The 16,127-nt window shown below is 30.8% G+C and overlaps 1 protein-coding gene across 1 annotated transcript; it reads right to left on the reverse strand.

The window, feature by feature from the left end:
• Positions 1-421: 421 nt before the first annotated feature.
• On the reverse strand, positions 422-10,063 carry LOC139498902 (ras-related protein Rab-43-like). Its single transcript, XM_071287495.1, has 4 exons — positions 9,814-10,063; positions 7,310-7,493; positions 6,671-6,816; positions 422-5,750 (listed from the first exon to the last, which is right to left on the reverse strand). Exons 1-4 carry the CDS (start codon positions 10,012-10,014, stop codon positions 5,643-5,645), a joined length of 639 nt encoding a protein of 212 aa, XP_071143596.1. The 5' UTR covers positions 10,015-10,063; the 3' UTR covers positions 422-5,642.
• Positions 10,064-16,127: the final 6,064 nt, after the last annotated feature.

Genomic DNA, 16,127 nt, shown 5'->3' on the forward strand with positions numbered 1-16,127 from the left:
CATTACCTAAATCAACAGTTTGGAAGAACCCGTTTGTGGTTTTTTTAACGGCAAACTATAAGTCAGCAATATTTTCCAAAAGCACTAAAAATGTTCCAAACTATTATTTCAATTTAAAAATAAAAAAATCATTTCCAATGAGAAAATTCTCCACCATAGACCTAATGACAAATGACAAAAAAGTAATCAACTTCCAGGTCACATAACATAAAGAACCAACATATAATAAATTGATTTGAATGAATTATTGTTCTTGGGCAACCACAATATGTGTAAATCCTCAATTTTTTTTAAATGGTTGAATGTTTGACATGATGTTTTTATTGTCTAGTATTAAATATGTATGAATAAAAAGAGACGCTAGTTGTATGATATCAACAGCAAACCAACAACACATTAAACAAGACTTCTCTCAGTACAGTAAAATTTATATTCATTTTTATTTTGGGGTATAATCAAATACCTTTTATAATCATTCATATTTCAAGTAGAACAAAAACAAAAATAAAAATAATCATTGTAAAGTAACATAAATTACATATGTGTAACCATGAACTTAAATACACATTTACTGTATTTAGTGTTCTTTAAACTATGAAGACCTGAATTTGCATTTGATTTAATCTAAATTGCACTTATATACTAACAAAAGATGTTAGGAAATCTAAAACTTATTTGTAATTGATATTTATAATAAAAAAAAATGAAGTTTCTTTTTATTACCATTGTCTCACTCACTATACAAAACAAACATGATCATTATATTTCCATAAATATAAACTAAACAAAAATCTCTAGTTTCACAGACCAGAACAAAATTTGTCTAACTACCACAAAAAAAACAATAAATTATGTAAGTTAAATAGAAATACATTCAAAGAGACAAAATAGAATATAATACTGCAATCTTTTATAGATTTTAGGTAAACATATATCATTAAGTCTATAAAAAATATATCTAATCATAATAAGGCCGATCTTATGTTAACCTTCTGAATTAGCATTGAGTTTATATGGCTGATCAGCTCAAAATATCATATTAAACAAGGTTCTATTATCTCATGATTGATTTTTGCTCGATTAATGTCCAATGGCAAAAACTTATAGGGCCAATTTCACATCTGTTTAAAACATCATAAATTTTTAATTATGATACAGTTTATAAAAAAAGTTTTAAAAGCATTTATTTTGATAGACATCATGGATTTCTGATCTGACAACACCAAAATTCTAAATCTTATAATAAATAACTTTTACATGTAAAGTTTGAGATAAAAAGTAGCATAAATTATTGTGTTGGAATATTTATCTACTTTACTCTTTCAGAACCATCAGCAGAATGAGATAGTTTATATCCTAAAAACAGTGGCTTAAGTCTTGGATTTTTTTCACCAAGATTCAAATTGAGATCTCTTACACACACACAATAAATATATATAGTTTTAAATAAATTACTGGCTTTTGTGGTTGACTTTTAGATCAAGAATAGTGTCAAAACTTTCCATTCAGTTACAATTTCTGTAATATTAGCTTTCTTATTTCTTAGAAGATGACAAACAGAAGAAAGCTAAACATGCTAAAAGGGGTAAAAAAATTGTTTTTCAGAAGTGATGTGATAAAACTGAATGATATACTAGTATATAAATGCATAATTATATAAGGAACAAATTGCACTGTCTGTAACACAATTTCTGTCTTTTTCAAAATATTATTAGTTTTACTCAAAATGATTATCTAAATAATTCTAGATAAAAAAAAACATAAACTACCAAAGGACCAGATAAAATACACAAGTAAACTAAATCCATAGTGGTGATATTTTCAAAAGTTTGAAGTTGATAAAAAATGTAATAGAATGAAAACTTGTCACATGTATAATTACAAAGTTAAGAAGAATACATATCAATATATACAAAACTCTGTTATGTAAGAATATACTTATTATGCATATGTCTTGTTTATTTGTAAAAACATCAAGAAATACTATGTTGAAATGGAAGACATTTTACATATATTTCCATGGATTTTGTCATGATTTAAAATCTATTGAGCTATTTCTATACAGTCAAATTGTCTGCAGATCTAGAATGAAACTATCTACAATGAGATATTAAATTCTTAAATTTATAAAAGGGAAGAGTGAAATCCAGAATTAGCTAAACTGTGTAATGATTATGACTCAAACTAAAGTCATTTACTATTAAAGTGTAATTCCAAAAAAAATAAAAAAAATTGCATATCAGTAGCGGATCCAGAAATTTCTATGGGGGTGCCCATTGACTGCCTATTAAGAGGCCTGCTTCATTCATGCTTCAGGAATTCCCTAAATAATCAACCAAATTTATCCCACAAAAGGGGAGGGGGACAAGCCCCTTCTGCATATATCATTATCGGATTTAATACACCTTATCGCTTATCCCGGTTGACCCGGGCCGCTTGAACTTTTGACGCATACAACAATCACTTATCCATTGTGGCGTCAGATATTTTGTTTTATGACGTCAAAATTTTACGGGAACCTGTGTGATATCCAGTAATGGCGGACAAATAGCGATAAGGTGTATTTGGAGAGTACAATCAAACTACAATGATAGATACAAAAATTACTACACAATACACATTCAGAAACAAATAAATGTGGACAGCAGATTGATAAGCCCTGAGCTGTTCAAACTTTGGTCCAAACATGTATCTCAAGATTACAGTAATCTGTTTATCTGGACTTGACCCTCTACACAACTCAAGCCACTACTGTTTATTGTGCCAAAGAGGAAGTTATCACATGTGACTACTCTTTTGACTTTCAAAAACTATGTGAAACAAAACTCACATGAATTAAGTATCAAACTCACATGACACTGAAAGACATGGGTTTCATCTTACAATTAATATATGTATTGAAGAATTTACTTAAAATCGATGGTTACTGATAAAATCATGAAGTTTATTGATAATTTATGGTAAATGATTAACTAATGTTTTCATATAAATTTAAACAAGAATGTGTCCCCAGTACACGAATGCCCCACTCGCACTATCATTTTCTATGTTCAGTGGACCGTGAAATTGGGGTAAACCCTCTAATTTGGCATTAAAATTTTAAAAATCATATCATAGGGAACATGTATACTAAGTTTGAAGTCGATTGGACTTCAACTTCATCAAAAACTACCTTGACCAAAAACTTTAACCTGAAGCGGGACAGACGGACGGACGAACGAACGAACAGACGGACGGACGAACAGACGCACAGACCAGAAAACATAATGCCCCTCTACTATCGTAGGTGGGGCATAATAAAATCAATGCATTTGACAAAATGGAAATGTAATACAAGTAGCACAAAGTATTTAGATATAAAATTAAGACAGTCTATGTCCCCTTATTTCTAAAATTGATTTTTTTAAATGAGTTTGATAATGTCCCTTGCAGTAAGGAAGACCCCCTTTTCATTTTGATGTCTGAAAGTCAAAGATCAAGGTCAAAGCAGGAATTGAAAGACTCCAAATTGAAAATAGTTTGACATAAATAATCATACAAATTAATAAAGTTGATAAGTTCTATAGTTTTTTTTATGATGTTCTACATGTTTTCATGAGGTGTTTAAGGCTAGCAGAAAAGTACATGAGTTACCCATATGTGAACATGCATTAAAACATACCCAAAACTTGCAAGAAAATAATTACTCTAGGTATAGCAGTATCTATGTAATAATCAAAAGTATTTTTTATAATTAAATGAATTATACATTCATTATTTCTTAAATGTTTGGCAAAGGATATTTTTAATGGGCCTTTCAAGATATCAGAGATGATGTCAATTGGCAGTGCATATGGCAGTTTTTAGGGGAATAGTATACCAAATTCAGAAGCTGCGAAAACGGTCCGCAAATATCAAAAATCATTAAAAGGACCTTAAGAGCTACGTTTTCGCAGCTACCAAATTCAGTACATCATTCAAGAAGCTTTCCTTCGATTAATATTAAATATTTTTCCTCATACTTTTTATAGATATAAATATTGTGACAAAAAACTGACCCAAAGAAATGAAGTTTGAAAAGTTAAAAGTTAAACAATAATCCATTTTTATTCTCACATTTGTACATAAATATCAATAATGATATGGAAAAAAACGTACATTTGATAACAGTTTCATTTCATGGTCCCTGATATAAATATAAAATCTAACAGTATCTGACCATGTTCTAGTAGGATAGATGATATAGCTTTTTAAGAGACACAAAAAATAACCCAGTTCAACTGTTTTCATAAAATATGTATTAAAGGCTAGCGAATATAACTTTCAATCTGAAAATCAGTCTGACCATAACAACACATTTGTAACAATTTAACTAGCATAATTTCATTTAAATAGTAAAATACAACCGACTAGCACATTCAGTAAAAATAATTATATTTTGAAAATGCTTAATATCAAAGCATAAATATATCTTATTTATATATATATTATAGAACAATATTGCACTTAAGTTTGACAGCCAAAAAAGTTTATAGCTTTGATTAAAAAATCTAATTCAGATAAACAACAAACATTTATCAAAAGCTAACTATTTCTAAATACAAATCTATTCTATAAACATGGTTATCCCAATACTGACTGACAAGTCTGTTTCAACTCTTTAACTTTAATAATAATAATAAACTTCATAGTGAAATAATTTTTCTGGAGAATTTTTTTCTATCGTAATTAAAAACTGTATCATTTATTAAATAGACAGTAATGTCATTCTCACAAAAATTTATTACTGGGTTATACATCTTGTTGCCCTGAAAAAATTTAAAAAAAAAAAAGCACCAATATGTTCTGAACAAAAACTGGATTTTTTAAAATCTAATTCATAACAGTTTGCTTATGTAGTTAAAGCATTTTTTTCTAGTTAAACTAAATTTAAAATCATCATTGAAAGTATCAGATTACATACCAAGGAGTGTGGATTGTGGTTATATTTTCCATGAGCATTCTCATGAAATTATATGTAGCATTTCCAGTACATGTTCTAGAGGAAGTTCATTTCATTTGCACTATCAAATTATGTGTCAACTAAAATACAAAAATATGCATTGAAATCTATTAATTTTGTGTAGGGTTTATTTTTTGGCTAATTTCAGTATTAAGATAAGATCATGAAATATTTCATCCATTTAAATGGAAGATAAGAGACAGGAATAAGACACAAACAAACAAAACCTAGCAAAGTATTTTGAATTTATTATTTTACAGTAATTTATCTTTAATTCTTTATATAATTGAAGGACCAGAATTCAAAATAGTAATATAAAATCAAAAGATAAACGTTCAATGATATTTTTTTTTTTAATAATACCTGGCCATTTCTTTAACATCTGTTCTAGTGTAAAGTAAAACAACATTCCTTTAACAATACAACTACAAACATTTAACCCACAACTTGATAAAATAAGAAGACATCACAACAGCATCTGACACCAATTACACTTATGGTCCCATTTTGGGAAAAATTTACTTGAAAGATTTGTAAGAAAAAAACTATCATACCTCATGCATACACAACTTATAATAATTCATATGTTGAACTATTTATACAGGCATTCTTCATATGCACAATCAACATGATTAAATAACAATAATCTTCTGTAAAGCTTTTAACAACAAGATGAACCACCTCCACCAACTGTTTGTGTATTGAGACTAATTCCACCAGACTTTGAACTGGCCAATCCTGAATCTCCACCAATTCTTCTCTTTAATTCCTGAAGATAAAAATTAAGTAATAATAATGTTGATTTAATAGTTTGGTATAGATGTTACATGGGTATGAACAAGATAAATTTATGTAAACTACATGTAGTTGTTATGGGCTTTGCTAGTTGTCAGTATCTGTGAGTATCCTCATACATTTGTGTCTGTACTTTGTATCTTTTGTGATTTTCGTAAATTATTTTGTGCTCTGTATTAATCTGATGAGTTACACACTTTTTAATTGATTTTTATAGTTTGTTCTTATGTTGTACTTTTGCACAAATGTCCCAGGTCCAAAGTTAGGAGCCATATATCATATATATGTTTTTGTTTATTGCTTTGTACATAAATCGTATTGTTTTACATTAGTATGGGATATGGGATTTGCTCATTGTTAAAAGCCGTACTGTAACCTATAGTTGCTATAGTTGACTGTCCCTTTGGTATCTTTCGTCCCTCCTTTTGCTAATTTCCATGGCATTTTATCTCTGGTGGAGAGTTGTCTCATTGATTATCAAACTCATCTTATTATTTTTAAAGGGTACTAAATCACTTAAAAATAAATTTTCACAACTTTCAAAAGGTCTATCTATGAGTATGATTATTAAAATAATAAGATGTGGTATAATTACCAATGAGACAACACTTCACCAGGGACCAATTATCATTTTTTTCTTTTTATTATTTATAGATATATAAATATAATTCTACAATTACAGGTAGGACCAGGTACATGTACCCAAATTAAACAATAAAGTCTTCTTAAAGGTTATCACTTACTGTAGGAAATAAGAAGATGTGGTATTATTGTCAATGAGACAACTCTCCATCTGCGACCAATCTTCATTTATTTGATAGTGATACTCCACAATTACAGGTAGGACCAGGTACCAAATTAAAACAACTTAACATGTTTAAGGTTAAAACTTACTGTAGCCATTTCTAAAAAGACTTGTTCCACATTTGTATTTTCTTTAGCACTTGTTTCAATCACATCAATCATGTTATGTTGTTGAGCAAAATTTTTAGCTTCAGAAGTATTCACCTCTCTTAAATGTTCCAAGTCTCTTTTGTTACCTGTAAAGAAGGAAAAGTTTTCATTTACAATATAAATTTAACCTGTTTATCATATTTATACACAGTTGATATTTTAAAACATGAAACTACACACAAAACAAAACATTACCCTTACAAGCCTGTCCTAAGCCATCAATGTTTCTTTATTTTTTTATATTAATAGATTGATTGATTGTTGGACTGGTTGTATATTTTTTACTACACAATTAAAACTATTTTCTATTCATGATGTTCACGAAAACACTATGCAAACGAATCAGTAATGGAATATCACTTCTCCCAACTCTCTCATGGAAGGAGAAGTCACTACTCCCTCTTAAAAATCCATAAAACATGAACATTATTTTTAAAGACCATATGTTGACTGAATTATGTTTTTATGGTGAACTGATTTGTTGGGTTGCTGTCTCATCATTGCTGGCATTTACTCAACAGCTACTTCCTTTAATACAATGTACTAAAGTCTTGCCCCTAATAACAAAAAGATGCTTACCTATCAAACACTGAACTATACTACCACCAGCATATCGTTTGACATCTTCTAACCATCGAGGTAGATCTTCAAAAGATTCTCTTCTTGTAATGTCATAAGCTAATATAACACCATTGGCACTTCTGTAATAGCTTTGTGTGATAGTCCGAAATCTCTCCTGGCCAGCAGTATCCCAGATTTGAAGCTGGAAATTATACATCATGTTTATATATATTGTCAAAACAATTTATAATAAAATAAAATATTTGTATTAAATTAAAAATATGTAAGGGTTCCGCGAAACCCAGTGTCTTGCCTATTATTGCTGTTAAAGTATTAATCACAGCCTCAACAAAAATGTGGAAAAAAATTAATAAAAATATTTATCTCGCTACTATCTTTTCATTGTAAGAAGCTTCTGTCTAGGTTTGGAAAAAATCTGGAATAGTTTATGAATCTAATAAATGTTTTAAAAACTTTAACTGCAAACAGCATGTATGTAAGGTTAACTGGAAGAAAAACTAAATGTAAGTAAGGTTAACTGGAAGAAAAACTAAGTCCATCTATTATAAGAAAAATATGGAAAAACAGGAACAAAATTTTAACTAATTTCCCTTCTATATATACAAGCTTTTAGTCATAAACAAGCTTCTATCCTAGTTTGGTACAATCCAGGATAGTGGTAATCTGACGACTTGGATCTTTACGAGCAGAAGACACCTTGAACTATCTGCCAAATTGAAATAAAGAGGGTCATATGTATTTAAATTTAGAATGATTTAATGGAGAAAAAAAACTGTTGTCCGCAACATCATTTATTAATATTAAATTTTTTAAAACTTTAACCACAGAGTTAATGTAATGTTTCCTGGCAGAAAAACTAAGTCCATTAATAAGTAAAATACGGAAAAACAGCATTTTTTTTAAATTTACTTCTAGATACTATCTTATGATCATAAACAAGCTTTTGTCCTAGTTTGGTACAATTCCATGATAGTTTAAGAAAGTTATTAAAATTTCAAAAATTCATGTAGGATCACTATGTCCAGCTTTTTCAACAAAAGTCGAACGACAAAAATCCATAGACAGTACATTATTAATCAAGTTAATAGAAATGACTGGATACACTGAACAGAGCATCACTAAAAATGTCCAGCTTTTTCAACAAAAGTCGAACGACAAAAATCCATAGACAGTACATTATTAATCAAGTTAATAGAAATGACTGGATACACTGAACAGAACTGCTGTGTCAACACTTGATACAGTGGAAAGTTAAACCATGTTGGTGATCCTCTGCTGTTGTTGTTTTTTATTTGGTCGGGTTGTTGTCTCTTTGACACATTCCCCATTTCCATTCTCAATTTTATTAAAGAACATTTTATTGATAAATGTACATATACCACCCACAGAAAAGAAAACTATTACTAGTACATTGTATTTAACCAAACATATTTTCTTCTGTAATGTCAGAACAACCTATATATGGCATTTTTAACTTGATCTTAAATCTGTAATTGTTATGACTGTTGTGTTTCCATTCGAGTTTTAATATGGAAATATATACCAGTCGACTGGTATGCATTGTACATGTACATTGTGTTTATCGCGGATCTAAATATATCCCACTTACTGGTATGCCTTTTACATTTTGTTTTACATTGTGTTAAGAGTGGATCTAGCAGATATTAATCCAATGTATAACGCATACCAGTCGACTGGAATATATCTCCGCCCAAAAACATCTATGATACATGCACCTCTGCAGATCCGGTGGGTCTTTTCACCACCGAACACCTGAAAAACCACCAACCACTAAGAAAAACTTCAATATTATACAATAAAACGATAAAATGAATTAAATTACATATAATTTAATTAATTTTTCGATTTTATTGGCATCATTTTTATGTTAAAATCGAAAATCAATATAAGGAAAAACGTCTCCCGATTCAACATTTCCGATTACATTGTGTGTGTTATAAAATTCAAATAGATTCATAACTAGTAATCAGTTCAAGTATCCTAGATCTCTGTTAATTGGTTAGATTTTGATATTTTTCTTTTTATTATTATTGGTACAACTATTTTATAGAAGAGTTAGAAGAAGAAAAAATGGAAAAAAAGTATATTTGAGGTGTCCATGAGGGTCAGCAGAGTTCAAAAAGTGGGGTGTTATAAGACTCTTTGTTTGTTTTCTGTAGATATCTGGACTTTTAATCTTCTGATTTGTTGAATTAATAACTTGAATATTATATTTAATTCACATTGATAACGATAAACGACAAAATAATAAACTTTTGGGGTGTTCGGCGGTGTTCGGTAGTGTATGTCGGTGTTCGGTGGTGAAAAGACCTACCGCTGCGGATCGGCTATTAACAGTATAATGCATACCAGTGGACTGTCATATATTTCTACCCCAAAACATCTATAATATGCGCCCTGTGGATAAACCTTAAAGTAATTTTAACAACAAATTCAACAAGATTAATTTTACGGAATTTTATGTGTGAAGAGGTATTAACCTTCACTAATTTCCCATCAACTTTTAATGTTTTCATTGTGAAATCAACACCTATGGTACTCCCATGCTTTTCAACGTATGTTCCTGACTTAAAACGCTGAACTACACATGTTTTACCAACTCCTGCATCACCTATCAACACAATTTTAAAAAGAAAATCAAAAGAATCATCTGTATCAGCTGATGACGGATAAAAAGCCATCGGAATATTAACAGACTTTTGTTGACATGACGAGAATAACCGGAAATATGACTAATAGTCGCACCTCTAATTCTACCGGAAGTTATATTGTCAAATTTGTCGACGTTTTCTACAAAATGATTAGATCGGTCGATTCAGATAATTTTGAGCTCGGAACATGGGCTCGACCATTGCTTTTATGAATGGCACAAACTTGAAGAATAAAAATCTTCAATTAACTACAATATTTGTTGAAATTGGCATGCGTAAGGGAGGCAACTCAAAATCAAATACATACTAATGCCAAAATGCAAAATTAGAGAATAAATGACAACTACGTACCTACAAGGACGTATAACTAACATATAATATACGTCCTTGGTACCTATTCCACAGACATTTTTTTTCCATAAAATTGACATTTTAATATTTTTGTTCTTTTTTCGGCATTCCAAAGTGATCTTAGCAATACCCTTAAACATATGGGAAAAATTCTGAAAAAATCATCATTATGTAGTAAAAGGCCTTCATAATGACTTTATTTGGGAGGGCAAAGTTTTTTTCAGTTTTAAATTCGCATGCTAAAAAAAATAATATGGTAAGTAAATAATCTCACTATTATATAGTAATACAAAAAAGAGTGTTTGATAATTGACTTCCAGGAGGGTAATCTCATTTACATAAATATCACATTATACAGAAATGCTTCCAGTGCTTCATGTACAAATAACTGACTTTTGAAATTATTATGTCCACTATATAGTTGAACTTGATACAAATACTTTTTTAAATTAAATTGGTGACCTTCATAGATAAAATATATTGAAAGTAATAAACTGAGAAAACGAAATTTATAAAAATATGTGATTTGTTAATGTCTGTGTCAGTCATTTTGGTCTTTTGTGGATAGTTGTCTCATTGGCAATCATACCACATCTTCTTTTTTTATATGAAAGGCGCATGGATATTTGTCCATATCCTTTCCTTTTTTTTTTGTTACCCAGTTTGTGATGTTTAATAGTCTATATTTCATTAGAACATATGAAATTACAACTTATACACCGATTTCCATTTGACATTTAAAATATATTAGTCAGGCAACCGAGACAAATCGTGCCCTGGATATCAATAAACTGATAGAGGTATACTTTGCCAGAAGGATTTTCAGAGAATGCAGATTTGAATATTTAACTACACATCAATAATGTTTCAATTTAATTTTTACAATTCTTTAGACATTTACATATGTTGCAGTAGTCTGAATAAGATTTGATTTGATGACTATTTGTTATTTGTTCAGTTTAGTGGCAAATATTTCATGATATTCATTCAGTTATCAAATTGAAATAGAATGATCATGGCATTCTTCATTTCCATAATCTTATACAGGACAGGCAGCCTATATGCATCGACAGAAACTTGACGAGGGCGTGTTTAGTAGAGAAGATATTTTACCTCGGAATGGACCAAGTACGAACCCCTGAAATTCTATAAAGTCCACTTGCTGCCTCTCAACATTCAAACACTTTGTTGTTAGATCTATAAGCGCGCCTCTCCCGACAAAGTATTACAAAGATAACTGAAGATTAAATAACACAAGACAACTATACATGTAGAAAAAAGAAACACGAGAAAACTATGATTTAAGCAACATCAGGGGAAATCTTTACAGTTAGAGCTGAACGAGAAAACTGAAGAGTAAGCAATACAAGAGATCGACAAATTGGACAAAACGATCTCCGTATTAATGCACTCATATATATGCCATGGAAACGGATAAATATGTGTTTGTCATTAATAGTACCAGTCATGTTGCTAATAGAAAGAAAAACATTTGGTGCCAAGTCGTCTTCAATGATAGTTATGTGAGAGATCGGCAATGTTATCTTCAAGATTCAATCAGCGGCTGAGCCATTCTCAAGCCGTTTCCTCCTCTTTTGTTTCAAATAAGGCAACAGTAGTATACCGCTGTTCAAAACTCATAAATCCATGGACAAAAAACAAAATCGGGATAACAAACTAAAACCGAGGGAAACGCATTAAAGTTTGTGAATCTGGAGCCCCTAAAGCATACTACATAGGTTTGGTTTGTTCGCACAGTGATCTTACGTTGCTTATATACCCACTACACACTTTCTTTGGCCTCTGTTGGATAGTTGTTCCAATCGTTTTATTTCCAGGAATTTTTTTGTATGATGCATAAACAAAGTTTTCACGTTACGTTAACTATAAGTTCAAAACCAGAGGATGATCATTCATTAGTTAAATTATAACAAACTGTTCATGAAGATGTGCCGGTCAATGGTGTGGTTAGTATTGCTCAGTGTTGACTTTTGTTTACTGTCGTTTTTTGTCATCAATATGTCAGTTTGTAAACGACTTCTAAGTTTATATATCACTTTGATAACCCCCGCCTCTCTTGTATTTAAAGCGATAGGATTTTCTTTTTGTGTATCGTACCACGTATATTATAAGAATAAGATACGATTGTCAATTAGTAGACATAGCTGTTGTACGAGTGACAATGAGACAACTCTCCATCCAAGTCACAATTTATAAAAGTAAACCATTATAGGTCAAGGTACGGTCTTCAACACTGAGCTTAGACTCACACCGAACAGCAAGCTATAAAGGTTCCCAAAAATACTAGTGTAAAAAACATTCAAACGGGAAGACGAACGGTCTAATATATATAAAAAACGAGAAACGAGAAACTCTTATGAACCACATAAACAGTCATGTATCCACCAGAGACCAAAGGTAGAAAATATGAGAACTTCAACAATGAACAAATCCCGGATCGAATAACTATTAAAGACTTTTGCATGGCTAAATGTGAAATAATTTAAATGAGAAAACCAATCGCCGTTTAGTAATCCTAAATACAAAAGGCAAACAATAACTATAAATGACAGCAACCAGCCACATCAATTAAATTGTAGCCTCTTGGCTTTGACAGGCACATAAGAATGTGACAGGGTTAAACACTTGTATTTGCCTTCAATATTTCCTTTTATATGTGACAGAAACATATAAGAACAAATAAAAATCGAAGGGTTTGAATCATTAAATCGGCATAAAGCATAACAAAGTAAATAATAGAAATAAAATGACACAAAACCCTTAGTACCGATCTAAGAGTATTTGCAGTTACTGAAAACTAGTTGAATGTCATTTTCTCCTAATCAATAAACCATGTTTCACAGACTAAAATATTTATCAGTTTTTAGGTTTCAATGTATAAAGACGTCATAAACAGTCGGAGAAAAGTACAACATTAAGCAGTGCCTACCTCTATATATTGAAAAGAAGAAGCACCAACAGTGTTCAGAACTGCATAAGAATAAAATTGAGAAAGGAAATGGGGAATGTGTCAAGGCGACAACAACCATAGATCAGACAACAGCCGAAGGCCACCAATGGGTCTTCAATGTAGCGAGAAACTCCCGCACCCGTAGGCGTCCTTCAGCTGGCCCCTTAAAAAATATGTATACTAGTACAGTGATAATGGACGTCATACTTAACTCCGAATTATACACAAGAAACAAAAATTAAAAATCATACAAGACTAACAAAGGCCAGAGGCTCCTGACTTTGGACAGGCGCAAATTTGCGGCGGGTTTAAACATGTTTATGAGATCTCAACCCCCCCTAATACCTCTAGCCAATGTAGAAAAGTAAACGCATAACAATAAGCACATTAAAATTCAGTTAAAGAGAAGTCCGAGTCCGATGTCAGAAGATGTAACAAAAAGAAAATAATTAAAATGACAATAATACATAAATAACAACAAACTATATACTACCAGTTAACTGACATGCCATCTCCAGACCTAAATTAAACTGATTGAAAGATTATGTCTTCATCATATGAATATCAGGCACAATCCCTCCCGTTAGGGGTTTAGTATCATACTTTCATAAAATATATGAGAAGAACATAACCCATGTCATGCCAACAACTATTTTACAAATAAATGTGTTTAGTTCCGATGCAAAGACCATATAAGTGAATCAATATTAAAACCAAAATATGCAATCTTTAATGACCTTCTTAATAAGTCTGCATATTTAGCTTTTAATGTAAGCAAAGATAAAGAAAATTTTCAAAGATATAACTTGATGTTGAATTGACAACCTTCAAGCATAATATAATATTTGTTCCTTAGTGTCTTTCTTACATGTTTTTTATGGAAGATTTTCCTTTTACTCCATTTTATAAAATTTAAGAATTTGCTCTTGTAAAGATTCCAAATCTTAAAGCGCAAGTGCTACGTACTTCAGTTTATCTGGTCAATAAATAAAGGCAATGCTTGCATACCGCTGTTCGGTACTAGAAGTCACAAATCCATTTAACTAAAACAAATTCGGGTAACAAACCAAAATTGAGGGAAACACATCATCTAATAGAGGAAAACAGGAATGTGTCAATAGTACACGGATGCCCAACTCGCAGTTATCATTTTATATATTCAGTGGACATTAGGGGCAAAACTCTAATATATTATATCATAGAGAACATGTGTACCAAGCTTCAAATTGATTAGACTTCAACTTCATCAAAAACTACATTGACCAAAAAGTTTAACCTGAAGCGGGACAGACGGACGAACGAACAGACGCACAGATCGGAAAACATAATTAAAAACGGAACAACAGAAATTCTGAACTGCTACAAAAACATTTTTTTTTGTTTTGTGTCGTCGGTGAGCAATTTTTGAATGTCTTCTGTTCATTGGTGATATTTAAAAATGAGTCGTTTTATATCAATTAATACAAGTTGTAAAAATCGTGCTTAGAATTTAAACACTTGTGATACATGTTTAGATCTAAACGTGTTTAGGATATTGTTTAATTTCTAAACACATTTTTCAGTAAGCACATACTATTTAAATATGATGTGAATTTAAACACGTTTAAAAATGAAAGTGTATAGAAATTAAACACATTTCTCTAAGCTAAACACTATTCTAAACACAATCCTAAACACATTGTACTGAGACACGTTTAGATGTAAACACGTAAAAAAAAAAGTGCACAAAAGATGTGCTTATAATTGGGTTTAGGATCTAAACACCATTGTTATCGTGTAGTCAAAGTGTTATTTCTGAATTTAACCATTGACTGGTTCCATATATAACATCTATTTTGTCATTTATTTTAACCCTTTTAATCGTTTCTTCAAGAATTTTATGTACGCTTTATTTGCTATTTAATTTTCCGAGTCACATTTTCGAATTTGAATTTAGGACTGCACGCGCATTAGGCAGATGAATACATGTTCAATGGTTCAAAACCTCTTATTTTTTAAATGAGATTGGATGCTATTTTACTATCTGTATAAAATTAATGTAGTCTCAATATAAGAAAACAGTTACGGATGCCTACCTTATTTGAACACCGTCGTTGTATTTTGTAAATAAAATAAAAATGAGCGTTTGCTTATTTTTGCGGCTAACAAGTGATTTAACAAACACAAAAAAAATGAATTTTCTTCATCAACTGTCCGTCGATTACGATACTAAATTTATGCCAGTACTAAACATTAGAAAGTAAGCCAGCTTCCGAGCACAGTGACTCAATTAGCGTACATATGTATTTTTTGATAAATGTATTTTCCCCCGGGTCTTTGAATAATTTGCCATAAACTGTTAACTGTTAACAACAAAAACCACCCATCAGATTTGCTGTATTCGATGTAGTCTCACAAACATGTTTAACCCCGCCGCATTATGTATGTATGTGCCTGTCCCAAGTCAAGAGCCTGTGATTCACTGGTTGTCGTTTGTTTATGTGTTACATATTTGTTTTTCGTTCATTTTTTGTACATCAATAAGACCGTTAGTTTTCTCGTTTGAATTGTTTTACATTGTCAGTACGGGGCATTTTATAGCTGACTATGCGGTATGTGCTTTGCTTGACTCGCGGGTCTAAATCATTTATATAGGATTTCTCTATATTTTTCTATAAATGAACTTTATCTTATAGTTAATAGAAAAATAAAATAAAAAAGTGGGGTTACCGTTCATTTGCGCTCACAATCTGCCTTCAAAAGAAGCATACATTTTCGTAAAGGTGGTTTTTTTCTGTTGAAGTAATAGGAGAAATAAAAGTAATATCGAAATAAAAAATGA

This window comes from Mytilus edulis, chromosome 1 (genome assembly GCF_963676685.1).
Source record: "Mytilus edulis chromosome 1, xbMytEdul2.2, whole genome shotgun sequence".
Lineage (NCBI taxonomy): Eukaryota > Metazoa > Mollusca > Bivalvia > Mytilida > Mytilidae > Mytilus > Mytilus edulis.